Source organism: Dufourea novaeangliae, unplaced genomic scaffold, assembly GCF_001272555.1.
Source record: "Dufourea novaeangliae isolate 0120121106 unplaced genomic scaffold, ASM127255v1 scaffold55, whole genome shotgun sequence".
In the NCBI taxonomy this organism is placed as follows: domain Eukaryota; kingdom Metazoa; phylum Arthropoda; class Insecta; order Hymenoptera; family Halictidae; genus Dufourea; species Dufourea novaeangliae.
This window is the reverse complement of record NW_015373934.1, coordinates 940,541-964,242: the sequence shown is the minus strand read 5'-3', so window position 1 is coordinate 964,242 and position 23,702 is coordinate 940,541. Positions and strand designations below refer to the sequence as shown.

The 23,702-nt window shown below is 46.9% G+C and overlaps 1 protein-coding gene across 1 annotated transcript; it reads left to right on the top strand.

Moving 5' to 3' along the window:
- The first annotated feature begins 1,167 nt into the window (after positions 1-1,167).
- Positions 1,168-17,907, top strand: LOC107195243 (acetylcholinesterase-like). Its single transcript, XM_015585045.1, has 7 exons — positions 1,168-1,480; positions 2,126-2,356; positions 3,535-3,820; positions 4,115-4,756; positions 5,398-5,559; positions 5,918-6,093; positions 17,419-17,907. Exons 1-7 carry the CDS (start codon positions 1,168-1,170, stop codon positions 17,571-17,573), a joined length of 1,965 nt encoding a protein of 654 aa, XP_015440531.1. The 3' UTR covers positions 17,574-17,907.
- Positions 17,908-23,702: the final 5,795 nt, after the last annotated feature.

The following is a 23,702-nucleotide window of genomic DNA, read 5'->3' as shown; positions in this document are numbered from 1 at the left end:
CCCAGTCGTCGACGGAAGGGGTGGTCGCCCCCCTCGCCTGAAGAAAGTAACAATCGTTTCCGAACGATCTATGCGGCACAAAGAGGGCTCGTTTTGCCATCGGAACGAGACCGTCGACTGTTCCGTTTACGCGAGCGAGAAGCATTTAAAGCGGCGCCAACCAACCCCATCCCCTTCCCCCCTTTCCAATGAGAGTACTCTCTCTCTCTCTCTCTCTCTCTCTCTCTCTCTCTCTCTCTTTCTCTGTCTCGCTTTGGGTAGAGTCGCTTTGCCCCGGGTACCAAAGCCACACTCCAAGATTGCTCAGAGTGCGTCCCACGGTTACGGCCCGCGAACGTCGAGAAATGTACCGCTTTGTTACCGCCCAACGGAAAACGGAAACAATTGTTTTACACGTTCGAGCTCGCGACAAGATTTCTTCAGGAATCGAGTGCTTTGTCACTGTGGTCTCGAGTCCGCTTGAAAAACGAGTCGGCGAGTCTCTGTCATCTTTGGACTGATAGAGCCAGTTTAGATAGATCGGAGCTCTTAATGTGATCGTGATTCTATGAATGTGCTGCTTTTGTTTCGGCGGGAATTACAGGGTCATATTTGAAGTGAAAGTGTCGATTTCTTTAACTGTTGTTTGTTCAGGGGAATTGTGCAATTTGCTGTAATAATAGCGTTACGAATTTTATATAGCTATTGTAGGTATTTTAGCATGAAACACACAGTAACGGATGATCCGAAATAAAAGGGTGAGGATATAATAGTATGTAGTAGCAGTATACTGTGATTCGATCAATTCTAATTTCTTAACATATTCGATCACTCCTGTGCGATTTCTACTAGGTTTCCTTGTCACTCCAGTGTTTAAAAAATTCGAGTAGGTGAAAAAATGACAATAAGACAACGCTTATGCTACCACGGAATACAAAAAATGGCCTAAAATATACAAGTTTAAAGTTTCACGAAAACATCGCTATTTGCTTGATAGGGACCAGGGGTGCTGAATACATCGAATCATCGATTAACGCTCGAAACTCTGGATCGCTTTGAGTATAGATCCTTCCGAACAGTTATCGAAAATTCACTGAACTTATGAGCGGCAGTGTAACGATTTCACGCGACTCTTATCGTTCGATCGAGGTACTAATTGAAATTCCGGTTATTTCAGGCGAGGACACGATGCCAAGAAACCGAAGTTCCTTGACGATACTCGAGGCCCTGATGGTGCTGAGCGTAACGTTGCTGGTCCAGCTGGACGTGTGCTGGTGCTCGCCGTCCCACAGGAGTAGACACCACGCGGACCTGTCGCACGAGGACGCAAAGGGTTTCAGAACGAGCGAGGAGCTGCCGCGACCGGCCGCCCTCAATTCGAACGACGATTCGCTGGTGGTGCAGACCAGGAAGGGCAAGGTCAGGGGTAAGACCATGACTGCCACCACGGGAAAGGAGGTCGACGCCTGGCTCGGAATCCCATACGCGCAGAAACCTCTCGGTAGGTGTTCCGATTTGTTCCTGGTCTAGATCGGCATTCTAGAGGTTGGATTAATTATCCCTATGCCGAGAAAACTAAACACCCCTCTAAACCGCCACGAAATTTTCTTGTCCCCTTTGGAAACGCTCCATCCTTGGTCCAAGGTTAAGTTCCGTTGAATCTACTCTTAGGAGTTGGTGTCCAAGAGGGATGCTGGTCTAAATATCTAGCAAGTATTAATATCGCGTACTTCTAGCATTTATCAGGGAACCAAGGTACACGTGCAAACTCGGCTTCCATTAGGAGAAAAAGTGACGTAGGATAAGGGCCTCCTACCACTTGGTAAATTTATTTTCAAGTACTGAAATAAATGTTAAAATGCAGGGTAATTTGGCTAAAATTTCAGAAACTTCTGAATTCAAATGGTAGAAGGCCTTTTTTCCCCTAGCGGAAGTCGAGTTTTCTCTTAGGTGTACGTTAGAAATATTCCCAAAAACTATTATGTTTCTTCATCAATAAGAAACGATCACGAAAAATCACTGTGAAAAATTACCGTGATTGGGAACGAACGTGATCGAATCACGAGTGATTCACAAGTAGCAGTTCACGCCATTTTTAGCGCGTATATGCGGAGTAGACGATGGGGACGCCGGGATTTTGTTGCAGGACCATTGAGGTTCCGGCATCCGAGGCCTGCGGAGCGTTGGACAGGCGTTCTGAACGCGACGACGCTGCCGAACAGCTGCGTGCAGATATTGGACACGGTGTTCGGGGACTTCGCGGGTGCGACCATGTGGAATCCGAACACCCCACTCAGCGAGGATTGCCTTTACGTGAATGTGGTCGCGCCACGGCCTAGGCCTACCAATGCCGCTGTTATGGTATGGATATTCGGTGGTGAGTTCCAGCTGACACCTGTTTCCGTCCGTATCCGTAGATTAGAGAGGCTGGCGGGGTCCGTGTTGGTGGGGGTCGCGTGAATATCGAGAAAAAAAAACTGGCAGAGTCGTTCTTTCGCGTAGATATGGGATCACCTGTTTCCCTGATGTTACACAGTCGGTTGAATACAAGGTGGGCCGGAAATCGTAGTACAATCGCGCAGGGGATGATTCTACGTTAATAAAGAAGAAAATACTTTGGTATAACATTTTCTCTTTCATCAAAAATCGATATTAAAGTTTGTTATTTTTCAATTTTCTTGTCGTGTATTTCACTACTGCAGTTGTCTCTGTCCTGGACAGTGTTTACAAACATTGATGATTGTGTGGATAAAACGATACAAAGTATTTCTACTGATTACTCATTTTTTTATTCTTTGTTACTACTAATACACGACAAGCAAATTGTACTAAATCGTTTACAAGTTGAACAAACTTTAAAGTCGATTTTCACGAAAACGAAGCCCCGGGTGAAAAAATATTATACCAAAATATTTTCTTCTTTTTTAACGTAGAATCACCCATGCCTGGTTGTACTACGATTTCCGGCCTACCCTGTATATGTATCTTCGAGACTGACTTTCCTCGTGTCCAGAACTCGCGCGGCGTTGACAGAACGAGATCAGCTCCTAGCTGGGACTCACGGAAACTAAAAAGACGACAAACTTGGCTTCCACTAGTGGAAGAAAGTGGCGTAAGAGAAAAACCTCCTACCACTCTGTAAATTTATATCAAGTACTGAAATAAATATTAAATCGAACGTTACTTTGGCATAAATTTCAATAATTCCTGATACCAAAATTTAAGAGGTCCTTCTCCAACGCCACTTTTTCTAAGACTGTCTAAAAAGAGCTTCGGATCTGATGTCGTGTCTGTTCGGTTACTGTTCCTCGAGTGATTCGAAAAAGAAGCAAAAGTGTACGGAAGCGAGAAAAGACTCGGGGGCGAGAGCCGTGTCGGTTTAGTCGATTGCTCGCGCTCGGTTCGCGTTGTGGATAAAACACATACACACACACAGGTTTTTTTCTTCTGAGAGAAAACCGTAAAGAGATAGAGATAGAAAGAGAGAGAGAGAGAGAGAGAGAGAGAGAGAGACAGAGAGAGAGAGAGAGATGGAATCGCGGGACATCCTTGTAGGTGGATTTTACTCCGGATCGGCGACCCTCGACGTTTACGATCACAAAACCCTGGTGTCGGAGGAGAACGTGATTCTGGTCTCGATGCAATATCGAGTCGCCAGCCTGGGTTTCCTCTACTTCGGAACGTCGGACGTACCTGGGAACGCCGGTCTGTTCGATCAGATGATGGCCCTTCAGTGGGTCCGCGACAATATCGCTGCGTTCGGCGGAAATCCTGACAACGTGACCCTGTTCGGAGAGAGCGCGGGCGCCGTTTCCGTTTCTATGCACCTACTCTTATATTTTCTTTCATTTTCTTCTTGCTTGCCATAACAATAAACTACCTGGCCGCGCGATCCACGCTACCGATCATAAGTTCTCAAATCGGTCCCGTCGATAGCACGTTTAACCTAAAACATCGTTCATCCGATAATATTGACCTTGTCGGTGGTGTCACGTGTCCCACCCGAAACCTATGACCGGTAGCCGAGGGTGTGTGTGTCTGTGAACGATGGTCGCTTCGATCCCCTGCTCGTACTTCAAAGTGACAATGAATCCCCCGCTAACCGGATCGTTTCCACGATCTCTTCTGTTATGCGTTCCAGGCACTTGTTCAGCCAGGCGATCATGCAGTCGGGTTCGCCTACAGCCCCGTGGGCGATCATCTCCCGGGAGGAATCGGTCGTTCGAGGGATACGATTGGCGGAGGCGGTCGGTTGTCCCCATGATCGTGACAATCTGCAGGAGGCGATCGATTGCTTGCTGGTCAAGGACCCGATCGATCTCGTGAAGAACGAGTGGGGAACGTTGGGGATCTGCGAGTTCCCATTCGTACCGGTGATAGACGGCGCGTTTCTAGACGAGACGCCCCAACGTTCGCTCGTCACGTCGTCGTTCAAGAAAGCTAATATCATGATGGGCTCGAACACCGAGGAGGGTTTCTATTTTATCATCTATTATCTGACCGAACTGTTCCGCATCGACGGCGCGGAGGACGTCCGCGTGTCCAGGGAACAGTTCGTCAACGCGATCTCCGAGCTGAACCCGTACGTCAGCCAGCTCGGCAGGCACGCGATCATATACGAGTACACCGACTGGCTGCACCCGGACGATCCGCACGCGAATCGCAACGCCCTCGACAAGATCGTCGGCGACTATCAGTTCACCTGTAACGTGAACGAGTTCGCCGGCCGTTACGCCGACACGGGGAACACCGTGTACATGTACTATTACAAGCACAGGTGAGCTCCTCTTCTCGTTCGAGGGAAGAGAAAGAATTCCCGTTCTGGATCGATCAACCGTTTCGACACCTCTTGAACGGATACAGTGGTTCGAATTCGAAATTCGGCAGCTCAACCCCTTGCCATACGAGTTTGTTTACTAGATACAAAAGGAATTCTATTCTTATGGCAAGTGAAAAAGTTATAAGTTAGTGTATGAGCTGCTAAATCTTGATTCTGGACCACTGTGCGTCGTCGTGAAGCGACCTCTGTGCTCTATCAACGACTACACAGAAGTAATTACAGTAGACTCGGGATAATTACCTGCATTTGAGGCTCTAGGGGCGGGCAGTTCTAGGAACGGATAATTATCGAGAGTCAATAACATATGGATTCTCCTCGCAGGCTAATCATTAGCTACAGAAGTCGATAGAGACTGGGATTAGCAGGTGGCATTCCCAACAAGTATTTGTCCAGCAGGCATTTATCGCGAATGTACTGTACCGTGTACCATTGAACGGTCCTTCAACTATTGGGATAGATTAAATAATAAATTCCATTAGGATCTAGATTCTACCGACGGTTTATCTTCTTATCGAGAGATTATTCGTAATTTAATATAACGTACAAAAAAATTGTAAACGTTTCCGTGGTTTGCGCAGATCCGCGAACAATCCCTGGCCGAGGTGGACCGGCGTGATGCACGCGGACGAAATCAGCTACATCTTCGGGGAGCCATTAGACCCCTCGAAAGACTACACGCAGGAGGAAGTGGCATTGTCCAAGAAAATGATGAGATACTGGGCGAACTTTGCGAGAACCGGGTAAGCAATATCAGTTCGAACAATTACTCGGCACTCGTTACATAACAAGAATTCTCGTACACTGTTTCGAAGTTTGGAGCACACTTTGCTTTCGGATAAACAATAACGCTCGTTAGTATTTGCCCTCCCTTCAAAGATTCACTTGATTGAAGGTGTTTTGTGTGAAACGACGATTCAAGAAGAAAAGACGCTTGTTTCAACTCCGTGTCGTAAAGCAGACATATTTCAAGTCCTGAAGTAAAAGTGTTAGCTTGTATTTAGACCACATCCTCTGCTTATAAGATGCTCCAAATTTCGAACAGTGGAGAACTGAAATAAAGAAAAATTCTGTTTGCTCACGACTCGACAATTATGCCAGGGACCCGAACGTGGGCGACGTCGCGTCATGGTCAGCGCCGTATTGGCCGCCGCACACTGCCGTGAAGAAAGAGTACCTGACACTGGACACGAACAGCTCGGACATTGGGAACGGGCCTAGAGTGAGGCAGTGCACGTTCTGGAAGAAGTACCTTCCTCATCTCCTCTCCGCTACATGTGAGTACCGTATTTTCCCTTTAAACGGGCTTAATCTAGTCTAAACGACCGACGACTTGTCCTCTCAGGGTCGGATTAAGACTTTCGGAGGCCACTTAAAAAATGTTGATGCCTCCATATATATATACAGTAGCTACCAGAAGTTCCTGGTCAAACTGTAATTCCGTCATACCATTGTCGTAACTTTTGACAGACCCGTATTTGTTAGAAACAGAACAGATTATTTTTATGCAAACAAATTTTTAATATCACCAAATCTGAGGAAGCAATATGGGTGTAGGTATTCTCAATATAGGTCTATCGTTGAATTTTTCAATATCTTCCACAACACTATGTAAATCAATATCTTTCGACCTCCTTTTCAACATTTTCAAAGAACAAAAGGGTTAATGAGAACCCAAACGAGACTCAGTTCATATCAAAAACATAAAATTCCGCTGGCCCACTAAAAGAAGTGAAAACATGACGACAGGAAGGGTCAACGCGTGGGAAAAACCGCGGGAAGAAACAGGATTTAAAAATTAAAGGGAAAAGAATACATGGTCGAGCAACGAAGCTGTAGGAGAAGATCGTGAAAGTTTCGTGGATGAAAAATCACCAACGGGACCAAGGTTGGACGGTCGAAGGCCACAGCTCCGTTGGGAGTTTTCCGGATGAACCGTGTTAACCCCCTCGACCACAGGCTGCTCCTCTTTTACCTGGACCGCTGTTGAATTCGGTCCAACCCCGAGGACGCTGGAAGGAGAACAGAGCAATAAAATCCCTTCGTGTGCTTCCGTAACATCTTTTCTCCCTCTCTAGATGGCGGCCGTTTGCCCCAGCGACAGGTAAAATCTTCCGTTGTCTCGACGGTACGTCCCATCGTGGCCACTATCTTTCCCGCCTCTCTCGATTGCTCTCCAGTCTCATCCCCGAGATCGATTCAATTTCTCTACCACCCCCGAGGGGATCGAACCTCTGCTCGTGTCTTACCGTTGATGGATCGGGTAGTACACTCGAAACGTCATTTTGGCCCCGTGGAATATTCTCGAGGGACCAGAATCTTCTCTACCTAAACATCACGCACCTGTTACTTATTCGATCTACGGACCGATTAATCTGCCTTTTTTTTTTTTAACCAGACAGTATCGTTTAATTTCTTTCTACTTTGGTAAAAATGGACGTACGGTATTAAGGAACAACGATAAGTCTTGGATGAAGTAGCGTGTGGAATCTTTATTGTAATCGATTTATCACAGTTTTTTTTTTTTTGTGCATTTTCCTCCCCTTTCAAGGAACTTCCTAAGCACTGCGATCGCAAGTGTTCAACGATCCTTCGATACCCCATCGTTCTCTTAAAAGGGGAGGATTTCGGTCCTCGTTGCGGGACCCGAGTGAACATCTTGTGGCCTAACCGTGACTGACGTTACGTCTTAGGGGTGGGTCGCCACGCCGCCACCTCGACTTTTTCGCTTCGACCCCTTGTAACGGTTCCCTTATCTTCGTCGAAGTGGATTAAAAGAGGGTCTCTCTTGAGGGGAACAAAATGACACTAACCCAATAAGAACGACCTATCCGGCGGAAGAACCCTGCCAATAAGGGGATCTCGTGAGGAATCGACCCTTTTCGAAGATTGAACGTCGCTTCCGAGTCACCACGGATCGAATCAGTTTTTAACTGGAATCCTTACCGATCGAATCGCGATCACGTTATTACGCAGTAATTCAGACGATCGTTCTTGTTGCTTCTGAGGGAGGAAGTCCTGATCCGCTTTCCTCGACCCCGACCATATTATGCAGATCCGATTACCATTCACGATCGTCGCAATGACAAAAGATAGCCAAGCCTCTTTTTAACATAATAGCCCCAATACCACGATCGCTTTTCATCCGAGCGAATTCTCCCAGCAGCGATTCCAAAAACTATAGTGCCTGTATTTTCGAGGAAAGGACAAAATGTCGGAGGACATCCGAGTCAGAACGAGTTTTCAAACGCCTTTACGGTTTCATCATCTTCCTCGAGAAGATGTTCCCTAGTGTTAAGTGGAACGAACCACGGACACTTGATACGAGCTCTGAATAAATGATGGAAAGTCGAGAGGGACGTGCTTCTTCATCTTCCCGGCGTGCCAGCGGGCAGTGATCGTACCTCGAAATCGTTAACGGGTGTCCCGAATGTCATTGCCTTTTTTCGTATTCTTCACCTCACAATTAGACAGTTCCGTCAAAATTGACTTTCAAGAGTACTGCATCATGAGATACAGAATGATACCACTGACAAAAAAGACGTATACTAGTACCCCATGGTTGAAATGGAAACATATTGATACGAGTGTCGACCTAAAGGTGCGTATCCATTTATTTCATATCCTAGTATCGTATCATCGTTCTGTATCAATGTGGACAGGGACAAGCTTTCCGTCTTTCCGTATGAAAATCCGATACGATACGGTAATACGATAACTGAATACGCACCTTAATACATCACGCGCAGTTCATACAGTACGCGACTAAGGTAGATCGAGGAATTGGGGCGGTTGCTTCCGCAAATCGGTCGAAGAGAGCAGTTAATTCCCAAACCTGAATTATAGGAATGATTGTTGGAACCGGTGGAAACGCGCGAGAGACTCTTCGGGGTTCGCCAGCTCCTCGAACAACCCCCGGTTATTTACCGATTAATCCCGGCTGATTAAACGATCCAGCGGTGGGTTAAGACCGCGCGCTCGACGAGTTCCTGGCAGCGGCGAGGAGAACGAGTTTCCCTCATTCGGGAAGCAATTTCGCATCCCATTGACTCCCGAGGCGGGCTATTAATCGAGACGGTGCTCAGGCTCCTCGAAGGAAGTTGCCTCGCGAGGAAGAAATGGCCGCGAGCCAACCCACACCGAGGGGAACAAACCGTCTGTGTCTCGTCTTTCATCCGATTCTCGGGCGGCTTTCTGCCCGGGCTCGATGCACCGAATAAAAACCCGGGGAACTCGAGCCGACCAGAGCCAATTTTTATTGGCATCGACGGGGGAACCGTTTCGCCAGACTTTTCTCAAAAGCCTCGAAATGTATTGTTCTTCGTCAAGATGTAGCTTCGAAGGATCACTCGCAATATCGAGATTAACGAGTCGTTCCCAACAATAATTCGTACCGAATGTTGAGGATCTTTTGGAAGAATATAATCGCTGAGATTGGACTTGATTTGGAGGAGTGCAATTTGGGGTTTGAAGGAGTACTGTTATCGGTTTGAAACGGTTTGAAGGAGTAGTATTATCGGTTTGAGACAGTTTGAAGGAGTAGTGTTATCGGTTTGAAACAGTTTGAACGAGTACTATCAGTTGAACAGATTGAAAGTACTGCTATTACCAATTTGGAGGAGTACCATCACCAGTTTGCGCACAAGTTTGAACTTCGTTTAGAATTAAACTTCACTGCCCCTCTGGAGTTACTTACGAACGATGTAAATACGAGTCGAATCGAAGAAAAATCCAGGTCCTCGAGTTTCTTCCGTGCGATTCATATCACGGCGGGCGATCTGCTTGCGGAATCGCGTATTATTCCAATAACACGTAACCGATCCCCGAAATACAGCGATCGCGTTTATAGAGCTAGGGCCGCGGCACGGTTAAATAAAAGGCAGCCGCGTCGTCCTCTAAATAGCACAACGAACGTCGCGGCGTTGCTTTATAATTCCGTCCCCGGGGTTGGGCATCGAAAGGTTAACCGCACGCCGGTTAAGGTAGACACTGCTGAGCAACGGGGAGGGGGACGCCTCGTTGTCACGAGCGCTAATGGCCCGTTTACACGGTAAACCATTGGCGTAACCGCAGATACACTCCGCGACCGTGTTTTCCCTCGTTCGACCATCCGATAAACCGGTGACCAGATAGAGATATACATATCACGAACGAGCACACAGCATCCTGTAGAGAAGAAAAACAGAAATCACAGAACTTTTCCTCGCGGAAAAAACCTTTGAACTCAACAGATCCATCGGCTGAATATCGCACGAAAAATTCACGGAATTTAAACGCCTCGATCGCCACACAGGTGTTGATAGACTTGGCTGAAAAGTGAATAACGACGATTTCACGAGGACCATCGGTTCTCAAATGTTCAAGACAGTTCTCCCAGTGTCTTCTGCTCCTCTTCGACGAAGGTTTACGGTGGTGGTTCGTGAAACGAACCAAGCATTCGAGCGGAACGGCGCGTGTAACGTTCGACCCGGGCGGGAACGGACGATGGTGTCATTTTCATCATCGCTTAAAACGATCTGAATTCGTGGCGTTGGCGTGTAACGATGCTCGCGGCCGTGAGACCGGTACCATGATCCTGTGTCATCGCCTTAGGCACGGTGCATACGAATGCGATTCGACGTCGTCGCGATTTGTGCCAGTGTTGGACGATTTAGCGAAATAGGAATTTTTTGAAGACATCGCGAGTCGCAAATTGAGCGATTTCAAATTTATATGTGAATTTTTCATGAAAATCGAGACAAATAAAATTATGTGAATTTTGCATTGTTGACAAGGTATTCGAATTCAGCAACCTTGAAAACAAAAGAATACCGATTTTGACGGAAACCCAATGAAGGCCAGTTTTTTTGGGATAAACGACCACTGTTAGTCGCGTCGCTTACATGTGCACTGCGCCTAATTGTGCGATCCACGCGGAACACAGAGAACCGTCGTTGACACGGCGCCAGCGCGGATTCCGCATGGAATTACGGTGCCGTGGCGCAGCTTGGCGGCGATTCACGGTTGACGATAACGCCGTTATCTCTCCCACGCTAACGATCCCCCCGTTAAAACTGTATTTATGCCCCCCCGACCCTTTGACTTCCGTCCAAAATTCGGCCCAGTTTGACGTTCGACGTTTTCGTCTGTTCGATCGAGCCCGCTGTCCTGAACAGTGACAAAGAGAAATCAATGGCGGATCAACATTTGGATTTCGAATGCCAGTCGTCTTCATGGAACTCTATAAAGGGGAGAGTTGCCTATTTTAGACCACTTTTTTTATTTTTCTCTCTTACACAAGCATAGAACATCGCAGGATGCAAAGTGAAACGGAAAAAAGACAAGCATTGTAGGTAGATTGTATGGTGTATTGGTCGTATTGACAAAATGTGTGATATTAGTAATATCTTAAAAAAACTAAACTAATGACTTCGGTCCATTCCAGGCAACCGGTTTCCTAATTTGGACCACCGGCTTCCTACATAGGACCGCTCCTAGAAACCAATAAAATTAAATCTACAATTTAAAAAAAACTGTTCAGGACATTGAAAACAGTAGAAACAGTAAGAAAAAAGTATCGTACTGGGCCGAGGGAGAAAGTCGTTTCGAAGGTATCTCTCAGTACCTCACCTTTCCTCCACTTACTATCTTGTAGCAAATTTGGATAGACACCTCTCGATTATCGTCCAGTTTGTTCTACACGATTATTGTCCAGGCGTTATCCCCACCACTGGGGGGTGGATCCTGTCGAACGAAATAATTTACCGAAGGTGTAGAATGAGCGATCGTACGGCGAGGAGGTACGGTCCGTCGAAATCTCCTATCGCCGTGAACGTGAAAAAAAAAAAGAAGAAAGGAATGGCGCGGTTCCATCGCGGGACGGTTCAATTTCACGCGGCCCTGCACACACGACCCCGGGTATACATATACCGAATCTACTTTTCGAGAATCGAGAAAAACGGCGAGAAAAGCGACGGAAGAGAGCGCGCTAGGGGGGAGAGAAGAGACCCGACAAAGCTCAGGGAGGAAGGAGGGACAGCCGCGGTCGCAATCAATCAACCGAAATCCATGTCAAGGGGTGAGCTTCGTGTGTGTGTGTGTGTGTGTGAACGTGTATATACCTTGGTTGGCCAGCCGGTGGATCCAGAACCTTTTCAGTCGGGCCTCGAACTCGTTTTCGTCGAATCGATCGCATTGACAATAATAATAATAGTGATGATTATGACGATAATAATAATAACACAAATACATAGAAAAAATAGAAAAATACACCCCATTAGCACAAGAAGTACAAAGAATCTGGGAACAATAAAAAGTGTACGTAATATTCATTATGTCAATATCAGAAATCACACCAAACGCATTCAGGAAGCATCTAACACCACTGAAACTACAACCCCACACACATACAGAAATACAGAGAGTTGTTCTATCGAGAGGGTTAGAAACGTTCGCCTTCCAAGGGGTTAAGTTCCTCTTACCGTTTTCCGATTCCACGGATTCGGTCTTTGATCCTCGAAACAACGACGGAATTATTGAACAGCGTTATTGGACCACCCTGTGTATACTATGCACCAAGGAAACGGCCGCTGGAACCGCGATGAAGACCGCCAGGACGCGTCCAACCGTCCCCTAGAGGGAGAATGAGGGAGTGGGATCGATTCCACGATCGATTGGAAAAGTTCGCTGGAAGAGGAACCGTCCGTAATCAAACTTGAGCCATCTCAGGTCTCGTAGAGCCAGCCGACGTCCTCCTTTCTCCTCCTACCCCCCGACGCGTTTTCACTTAATTACTTTCCCGAGGCTGGCTGTCGTCGGGTATCGCGTCTCTCGGAACGAACTTTACTCAGGCGAGACACGGGGAGCCTCGAGGTCGTGGAATAATCGCGACGGTGGACGTCTTCGAGATTCGCGCTGAATGATCGACGACCAACTCGCTGACATCTGGGGCCAACGAGCAACTCTGACCCAAATCACCATTCACGCGTTATCTTTCCGTCGGCTTGGTATCCGAGTTGGGCAAAACGTAATCTAATTAACGATTAAGATATTACGACCACGTGAAATTGGGCCAGTAATCAATGATTACCGAGTAATCTGGACATCCAGTGGCCCAGAATCGAAATTTACGATACGCTTATTCAGCTCGAACGATCGAAAAGTGTAGTAATGTCATATAAGTTGAAGGAAATGAATCTATAAATTGTTATCAATGCTAGTAATTCTCTTCGGTGACGTCATCGTTCGCTAACAGTATCCTCTCAACGTTTTTGTGAAAATATGAAACCTTTGGGGAATCTTTCGATTAAAATTTACGAGACAAACAGGTCCGAGGAGTTTCTACAGTTAATAATAAGTTGACGTGAATGTTTTTTTTTTTCGGGAGAATAAATGAAATTTCTTGTTGACCATTCGAGCTGCTAGGTTTCAATTCCGGACTACTGTGCAGCGACGGCTGAATATGTATTTTAATTGCGGGCCAATAAGGGCGGAAAATTTTCCAGGCGTACCCGCCGCAATTTGTCTCCGCGAGAATTTACGCATCGTTGGTCGATAACGATATGTGACGTAGGGGGGAGGGATTGTCATCGGTGACCATTATCCGTTCGACGTTCCGTTTCCCCTTCGACGTGTCGACGTTGCGGGGACGATCGGTTGCGGTGTATGTATTCAGAGAGCGTGGCAGTGGGATATGATGGTGTGTATCATCGGTGTCTACCAACGGCGAGTGGTAATTGGTCGACTTCGACTGGATCTCGTTGAATCGTCTCTACCTGGAGCAGCATCTTCAAACTTACCCGACCACGAAGGGAAAGGGAATTGGATCTTTCGCCTTGTTAACTTCAAGAACGTCATCTAGAGCAGTCCGGCGTAAGCTCTCTAGAGCCTCGAGGATCCATCGTCCCCCTCCTTACCTCCCTCCATGCCCCACTCTGCCACACCGTGTTACTTTCTTCCCCTCGTTTCCATAGACGCCCAACTGCGTCAAAGATAATCCCGTTTCTTTACGGCGCAGCCACGGGTATACGTTACCACGCTATTGGTAATCTTCTCTGTCAAAGACACTCGTACCTTGTTGGAACTCTGTATCGTTACATTTCTGATAATTAGTCTGTGGAAGTTGATGCAAATTTACAATGTCAGATATTAAAAAAACGTTACCATCTGAGGACGTCTCTTTGTCAATACTGAGAAGCCTGAAAACACTGATCGAGGATTTACTGTAGTTTATTATCTCGCATTTTAGATAATTCCCATTTTGATGGAGATATGGAAAACTCCACAGCCCAATACCAACCTTCTTCGTCCTTCCCCTTATCAAACGATAATTGCCACCTTGTCGGGATCGAGGGGTGGGAGGAATGTGGATAGAAAGAAGATGGAAGGGTAGGAATGGAGCAACGGGAGATGACGGGAGAAGGGAGGTGGCCCGTTCCGAGACGGGGGCACGTTTCCTCGGTGCCAGCGCCTCGGAAACAAAACACTGATAATGTTACGGAATGGGGTGGGGGGTTGAGTGGTAGTAGAGGGAGGGGGAGGGGTTGCACGGCGCGAAGGGGATGTAGGGGGCCTCTGATCGCGGCACCCAGGAACGAAACAGAACGGGACGAGCAGGGCAAACGAGGGTTGCGGGGCTGGAACTGGCCGTTCTCTCGGCAGGGTGGTTGTGGATCGATGCCGCAACCCGCGCCGCGCGTCCTGCGCGCTAAACGTGTCCACGTGTGCGTGCACCTGTACACACACGTGTGTGCGCGCGCGTTAACGCTTTCTTCGATGTTTATGTCGAGTGTACTCGTCATGAAAAGACTGCATCTCTATTCCTTTAACGACGAGTACACTCGTCGTTAAGCAAAAAGAATTTGCATTTTCTATTTAAAGTAAAATGTAGGTAAAAGAAAGAACATTTTCGTATTTTTAACACATTTTAGAATATTTTCGGAATGAACAAAAAAAGAAATATGCAACAGTACATGTATGAGGGATGTCTGATAAAGCAGTGACTTTTTTTCTGGGAATAGATAGTGCTCAAGTCGCGACAGTAATTTTGTCATTTTATTAGAACGTATTTCAATTTCACAGTAAATCCATTTACTCGACCTTTTGTCGAGTATGCTCGTTACAGCTTGGATATAATTGAGCGCACAAGTGCCCGTTTTCAAAATGAAGTAGAACACTTACGATACTCACGAAACGAAGCCAACCGTCGCGAACGCCACGGAAACGAGGATCTTTGTCGAGGAAAGCCCGCCGAACAGTTTTCAAACAGTAGTTACCAGCAATTAGAACGTCGAGAGATACGGTGTCGCTTCCCTTTGAACCGAGCGGATACGCCGTTGAATCGGGATGCTCTCCCCAGGAACTTTCTCTCACCCCTGCCTATCGGAGCCTCGTTCCCTTTCTCCTAGAATTCTCGGAGAATTTTCCAGATACATCTCTATATACAGGGTGTTCGAAAATTATGGAAGAAACCGCAACGTGCATATTCCTCGTGTAAATACAAATCGAAAATTTTTTTACCGTTTTGTGATCTGAAGCTCCATTTCCGATATATTAGCAGTCGAACGAACTCCAATCAGCTGAGCGATCGGTCACACGTACGCGCGACTCAGCTGACTGGCCTCTGCTCCTTGACTGCTGCGCGTACGTGTGGCCGACCACTCAGCTGATTCGAGTTCGTTCAACTGCCAATATCTCGGGAACGGAGCTTCGGATACTAAAACGATAAAGAACTTTTCGATATGTATTTCCACGAGGAATATGCATGTTGCGGCTTCTCCAATTATTTTCGGACACCCTGTATATAAATTCCTCCGTCGACCGTTCTTTCGTATCTCGTTTCGACACCGTAGAGAGGAGGGACGCTTTTAATATCGGTCTGTGTTGTCCCGATCCAAAGGAATCCTCGAGGTTCGAGCAACAGAAGGGTGAGAGGTCGAGAATCTTCCGAGGGCGCTGTTAATTGCTCGGTGACAATCGACGAGAGCTACCGTAATACCCGATTATCCGGCAAATTTTAATTGAATTTCGCCGGGTGAAAGGAAGGAAGAGGGAGGGAATCGCGCGACGCAACGGTTGCTCCCCGAGCAGAGCCAAATTAATTCTTTGTTGCTCCGTAATCCGCGTCAACGGGGCTGGAGGGGGATCCGTTCTCTTTCCCCTTCTCTCGCCCTCTCTTTTATTACTTTTATATTCGGCCGATTAATGCGGCCGCTGCGTCAAAGGAACGACCGCCTACCTGTCCCCTTCCCCCTCTCTCTGGCCTCGCCTCTATCCCACTCGGCTGTTTCCCATTGTTCCGGACGCTTTATGAAATGTCCACGGCAAAGCAGCGGCCCGCGGCTATTTGCGGAAGCCCATTAATATTCGCGACGTGTTGGAGGGGGCACCGTCGCGGAATTTTTCTCGCTCGTCTTGCCTCCTTGGGACTCGTGCCACCCGAAAGAGGACCGTCTTTCTCTCTGTTCCTCGTGTTGTATCGCTTTCTAGACAACCGGAAATGGAAATTAGACGATTTTGAGCCTTCTTCTCGTACGGAAAATTTCGTTCTTCGTTTTCTGTGTTTAAATACAAATTAACATGAACAATGAATATACAATTTTCAAAGATTTTATTATTACTCCGACAGCTACGACGAATATTTTTGCTGAATGTAAAATTTCTTTAGTTCTGTTTCGGGCACGATAGAGATTAGACTTTGTAAACCGAAAGCAAACAATCGATGGAACTATATTGAATTGTAATAGTCTACGGTGGATGGCTATTTATTTTCCCTCTACTTAATATCGTAGTTCTTCAACAACACCGAGAACATCGATTGCTTTAATTAAATCAAGAGGTAACCTCTCAAACTGTCCAAGTACACTTGTAGACGATAGTGTAAATTGCTAGAAGGGCTGTCGATGGCTTTTGGCTGGCTCGCCGATCAAAGCGTTCGGGCAGCGAGCGACAGATCCAATGTTCAATTTCCGGTCTGGTTGGCCTGTCGATCCGACTCCATTCTTTCCTCTGACCCCCGGAAGCGAGATCGAATTATGGTGGGACATGGGAAAAACTTTGTGAAACTGCTGCACAGGGAAGTATCCTCTGTCTACTCGAGACCACTCGGATAAAACGACTACTTGAAATTTAGATAATACACAACGATCAACTAATTCCCATTAACTTTCTTTTAAATGGGACTAGATATTTTTTGTATCAGCGTGGCGTAGTAATTGAGATCAAGACCAATCCATTGACCTATCATAGTATGACCTTCGTGTGACCTTGAGTACGAAGAATCCATAAATGTACGAGAGTACATTTAAATATATCGAATCGTTGGACACCACTATTGAGCATTTACTGAAATAAATTTTCTACAAATCAAAATCAACCGAAATACTAAAAGTGCTCACGTAATGTGGGACACTCTGTATAAATCCAAGGATCTATACTGTTCAATTTACATACTTATAGTGATTTTCCCCGCACCCTATACACCATTGTCACCCGACGAAAGGATCGAGATGCATCTAATTTCACAAAAATCCACAGACAATCTCAAAAATCAAAACCGGTGGATTACTTATCGACGACACGCGTCATCCTTTTAATCTCTTGACCGTTTCTGGTCTCTGTTCCAGCGAAACTGGAGCACTCCTCGAAGGAGACCTGCAGCGGCACCAGCGTGAACGGTGGCGGTCGACTGTTGTTGGTGCTTGGCCTGCTGGCGATCGGCGGTCTGCTTAACCAGAGGATCGGCGTGCCGCCGATCTTCGACGCACGAGGCTTCGTTTAGCTCCACCGTCCGGCTGTACGGACCGTCCTCGATCATTGACGGAGCCAAGGATTGGCTGGAAGAGTGAGAAGACGAAGAGAGAGGGAGAAAGAGAAAAACAGGAAGAAAGAGAGAGGAGATAGCAACTAGATGAAGGAACACGCGCGCGGGATCGACGAGGACTTGGTGGCAAAAGACCGCCCCCCCCCCCCGTGTGTGGGTGGGTCTTCAAGGGAGAACGGCGACGACCAGCCGATTACGGTATTACCGTTGACACGACGAGGACCGAGAGACGAGGGAAGCAACAACGACAAAATTGAACAAAACGAAACAAAAACGAAACAGACATATCAACACGCGCTCGATCGGTCGGTCACGCGCGCGCGAAGAACGTACGCTTCGACGCACGGGTGAGGAAGGTTCGGCCCGCGAACCGACACGGATCAGGAACACCAGCTAAACTGTGACCGCCTGGACCAAGGGGGGAAGGGTGGCGAGACTCGAGGATCTCCTTGGACCGACGCGTCACCCACCGACAAGTGCTGTTTTTTCTTCTTCTTTTTTTTTCTTCTTTTTTTTAGTTTATTTCGATATTACTTTTTCTTTTTTTCCCGTTCCGTTCTCGAAAGCACGATCGACGAGGTTACGGAGTTTGTTCGCGAAAGTCCGTCACTCCGAGTTCCATCGAATTATTTAGGGAAATGGCAGTTTTATTTGAAAATTGAGAATTATTTGTCACGAAAGGATGATGAGAGGTAGCGGTACGGAGAATATGTAAATAGAAATTGCAGGAAACGTTTCGACAACCGATTGTTGTTTCAGAAGTCTGCGAAGAAATGGGTGAGTCACTGTAAACGGGTTTCTCGGTGCAGCTTCCGGTTGGCCGGTGATCACGGATCCTCGTGGATAGGCTTGACGAAGTAATTTACGAAAGCTAGAACTCTGACGGAAATTTTGTTAGTCTGTTTGAAGGTTTTATCAGTTTCATTCGAACATCGATCGATACGTTAAGCTAACAAAATTTAACAGAAATCTTTAAACAATCAACTTACAGAGTACTGGCGTCCCCCGACAGAAATAGCGTCGTTTTCACAGGGAAAATTGCCACGATTTTGCTTCGCACCTGCTACCATAGTGGAACGACAGGGACACGGATAAGACGTTACAGGAAAATGAATCAAGGGGGGGTTGGAAGATCGTGTGTAAGTTATTCCGCTCGAATTTCGATGTCCCAAGGCGCGCCTTTCTATTCCAAGGGGGTAGTTTGGGGTGGTAGGTTCCTACGGGCAATTGGATGGAGGTGCGCCATAACGGTTCGTGTGGGGTGGCGTGTGCGCGCGTGGAAAACGTGTTTCAGCCTTTTAGTCGAAACGCTGCTCGAGGGAGGGATGTGGGTCACCGGGATATCGGGGCTTTTTATTTTATGGACGAGATATCGCAGCCGAGGTTGGACGTTATCGCGGGGACGCACTCGTCTCCTATACACCACCCTCGCCTCCTCCCCTTTCGAACAGAATAATTCGAGCGGGGCCGTTGGAAAATTTAATAAAACGGCTGGGCCATTATCCGGCCGTTCGTTATCCACGATTTCCTGGACGTGGCCTGGCATTTCGCTGTCGTTTGTCGCGGTTCGTTTCACCTCCCCCCCCCCCCCCCCCCCCCATTGCAGGAATTTCGTTTCGCTTCCTTGGTCCGTGAATCGTCGCGGAAAACGGTATCCGCGGCTCCGAACTCCGTTGATCGGTCCGATCGATGCTGCGTCGCAGTAAAAATGTAAACGATCTGCGCTAAAGCCACGTCTGCACTATAGAGGGTGGACCACGAAACGTGATCAGCTTAAATTATTCCACTGCTTCGATCGAAAATTTTGTTGGTTAATATAACATGATTCAAGGAGAGCTTCAAGACGATTGTATCAAATCTCTTGTGAACCTTTTGTTCCAGAGTTTTCAAGGTCACCTACAGTTTTTTTATAGATAAAAATCTGAAGTCTCTTTAGCAAATACCGAGACGAATTCGGCGAGCATCGTAACAAATAATTTGGTTTTCTTCCAAGCCAAAGAAACATTTAAAAAATATTTTTTACAATTGTGCATGGGCAAAAATACTTTACCATTGGGAAGAAGGGATCACTCTACGGTAAACATTATCCATAAAACGGTAAACATTACCCCGTTCAGTCAGTCGAGTCTCCAGTTTGCATACCAACGGAACAACTCACCGAAACATCCGCAGTCCATTCATAAAATATCAGGAGTCCAAGGTGTCCAGACGGGGACCGGAAATCGCGTTTGAATCATTTAATACGCCCGCGAGTTTCCCAGCGTTCGTGCACTCACGGAAAGAACGCTGTATCATCGAGTACCCGGAAACATCGACCGAAAAGCCTTCGAAACTGAAAATCGTTCGACGCGATTCGGGGCAATATCTCTCGCCCGATCTCTGTACAGTGACTCACAAATTTATTCACCAAAGTCTGTTAACTCTGACAAAATTACGTACTAAACAGCGAATTTCAATTCGAAACCAAGAGAAACTTACCTTTTAAAGTATGATAAGATTAAAAATAATGAAGTTACGTGAACAGAAATTTCATACAAATTTTCACCTTTAATCGTTATTTCGGAAGTATACGAACAAATATGCGAGTTACTGGATATCGTGTACTTCGAGGATCGATGTTCTCCCCTCGACAAAGATGGACGATCGTGGACCACAGGCGATCCAGATCGATTTTTCCCGCGTCGCTCTTCGAGAGGAGGATGCTCCAGTCTGCGTTTAATCTCGTCCCGGTGATCGTTGCTACGACTGTCTGTGCAAAGAGAGATAGAAGAAGAGAGACAGAGAGTGGCAGGGTAATGCGAGCCGCAATTCGATCTATATGCTCTGTGGCCGCCTATACGTGCGCATGTTTGTAATGCGGCTGCAGCCACTGCAGAGTCGATTGCATTCGTCCAAATTGCGGAGACTTAAACGCCGCGAAGCGGGCCGGGACACACACGCCTGTGAAATGGGGCCGTGATATTATCGCCCTCTGTGGGGGTGGGGGAACGATTATTGGCGTGGTTGAACCGGCGGCTGGTTCGCGATCAGAAACGGTTTTCGTCGAATCGTATCACGGAGGGATATCGCTACGGGACTATCGCGGAGATTCATCGTTTCGGATCGTTCATTACCCACCAAGAACCAGTAGAACTGTAGTAACAAGTAGATCGATATTTTCATTTAATAAAATTCTGTATTTTTACCTCGATATTAATTTCACATTGTTTTCTGGTCGATCAGCGTCGACGACAACTCGCAATCATTTATCGAGACCGCGAGCAGTTATCGAGACCACGAATCTTCATGGACGTTCCAGGCGTGTTTTATAAAATTCCGTATTTCTTCCATAGTCACTTCACACCGTTTCTTCGTCGACGAACCATCGTCGATGGCGACGTCACCTGGCGATCATTTATCGAGAGGGGGGTGGTTCCAGGGTGTGAACGTGACTTGTAACGAGGCATCGGAACGCGAGGCTCGTCCAGACCTGGCCGATTAATTTTCGCGTGCACGCGTCCCTCGTGTTCCGGTAAATTGACGTAAATCATGCCCAGGCCTCCTCGAGCCTATCCCCGATAGAATTACAAATCGCGTTCGCCACGGCTGATTTGCCCACCTCCTCCGACCTGCCGTTGATCGACCGGGCGTACGCACCCTGAATACTCGATCGTCGGCCTGTCCGTCGTCGACGGCCACCGTCGGAAAGTCGACGAGAAGTGGTTACGAAATCGTGGAAAATCATTTTTAACTTTATCCTTTGAATTATCCTTGACGGTGGGTATTGTGTTTAATTGTTATCGATAAAGATGATATGATCCACTGTTGAAGGTACTCTTTATAGATGTACATTGTTGAGGGTTGTTGTTCGTCGAGGAGATACTGCATGCGTGAATTCTATACGCCCAATCATGATTCTTGGTGGTACGTTTTTCTTAAAAAGAGAAATCATCTTCAATTAACAGCAGTCGTGGCTTCAATCGAGATCTTCCTTTCTCTATTTCAATTTTAGCTTAAAGTATCAGGAATATACAGTTTCTAACGATATACTGGGTGCTATGATTGGTCTCTGATTTTATTTCGAAGATTTTTTATAAAAAGAACATAACCAACTGACAACTGTTTAGCAAAAAAGTACCGTTGGGTGAAACCTAACAATTTCCGTTTTCTGGACTCACCATTTCGCTGCAGGCGGCCATCTTCATCGAAAGGTTCGATCGAGTGACCGAGCATCCCGCAGTCTCTACCAAAAAAAAAAAATTAAATTAATTCGGAAGACTGAACTCTATCCGCGAGAAAAGTCGAACGTCGATCGTTCTTTCGAAAACAGAACGGGACAGCACATACATATACATAGTTCGCGATAGGATCCGTGATCCAGCGGGACGAACGATCAACGACGCGGGAGAGGAGGAAAGAACGGAATCGACCGAGGGAAAGAGGGATCCCAACCGGAAGGTTTGCCGTCATGTGTGTTCACCGTTTGGTTCCCCCTTTTCCTCGGCGCCTTTTCTCCTGCCCGGGGATCGGGTTATGACGGCGTGTAGTACGAACCCAGGCTAAGTTAATTAAGGTTAACCACTAATAATATTATAGCGACTACAACTGTAAGTAGAATGACACCGCGTGCGTACAGGCGGACGCGCGCGCGTGTAAACGGACTTCCGCTCGAATGAAATTCCATTCGGTCCGTAACGCTTTCCGATAGCAACGATTTCGTTCCGCCCCCCTAAAAATTTCTTACGGTACCGTGTATACATATATACAGGATGGACCACGAAACACGATCAGCTATTTGTTAAATTATTCTATTGCTAAGTAGTTGTTCCATCGAAAATTTATTTGGTTACCATAACACGGTTCAAGGAGAGCTTAAACCCCCAACCACTGCTTCCCTTGGAAATCGCTCGTTGGCAGGGGACAGAAAGCGTTCGCTGGAATAGAGATGGAATCGTGAACGAAAAAAAAGATGCGCGCGCGCGCGTGGTGTGCCTGCACGCGTCTACCTTGCCGCGTTAAACTCACTGCGATGATTTCAATGCATTATGTATATATACTATAGAGACGGTACCGTCGTACGTTTGTACATACTTTGTCACGCGCAACTATTTGCGGATCAACGGAGAGAGTGTTGTGCGACGAAGCGGAACGGGGCGGTGAAACGAATTCGAGAGTCCGTCGGTCGTCGCCAGCCGATTCGGATCGTTTTATCGTTAGTCCTCTTGTGAATGCTCTTCGTTCGAATCTCAGGTGCCTCTTGAATGAGATTCGACGATGAACTCAATGGAATTCTCGTGGAACGAATTTAGTACAACGCGTGTTGCATTCTGAAAAATAAAAAAAATGTTGCACGCCGAATCGAAACGCGGACTGAAGGTACGTTTTCACGTGACAGTAATGGTTTCGTTGTCGTGGACACTTTACAATGCGAACCAATGTCACGACAGCGCAACGTCTAGTTTTTACCACGACGAAAAATTAGAAGATTCAGTGTCAGGACCGTAAGAGTTACGATTACTGGTCATGTGAAGACGTATCTTGAGACGGACTCGCGGATGAATCTTTCGAGCCCATCGAGCGTGTCGGCTCGCTGTTTGTTTGTCCTCCCTTCCTAATTGGGGCCTGTACGCCTACGATCGCCGTGAGATCAAACGAGGGGACGAGAAATTTGTAGCGATCGGTGGAAAGATACCCGTGCGCGTCCCGAGAAACGTTCTGGAACAGACCACTTGCGTCGACTATCCTCTGCCGTCAGCGCCCTCTCGTCTTTCTCGCGTCAAATACTGACCGAATGGTAAAGGATACGCGCGTAGAAATTAATTTAATTGTACGTTAGACATCAGTGTGCCGGAAAGAAAACGTTTCCCAGCTTCGATCGAATTCTATCCCAAGCTCGTCCGGAGAAATGAGCTTCGAATGCTCTTTTACATCCTCGACGGATAAACGCTTTCAATTCGGTCGATCAACGCCACTCCCAATTCTCTATGAGAAGGAAGATCGGGAAATGAATTTTACCTCCGGTTTCTGCGCCACTGAGTTTTTGTCGATTATCGATTTCACGATAGTGAGCCCCGATATACGTATTCGGATCGATGGTAACTGAGATGA

Bases quoted from the DNA above. Each gene is read 5' to 3' on its own strand.
- LOC107195243 (XM_015585045.1), top strand. From the start codon at position 1,168: ATGCCAAGAAACCGAAGTTCCTTGACGATACTCGAGGCCCTGATGGTG. The intron at 1,481-2,125 runs GTAGGTGTTCCG...ATTTTGTTGCAG, and splicing joins ATACGCGCAGAAACCTCTCG to GACCATTGAGGTTCCGGCAT. The intron at 3,821-4,114 runs TCTTTCATTTTC...TTCTGTTATGCG, and splicing joins ATGCACCTACTCTTATATTT to TTCCAGGCACTTGTTCAGCC.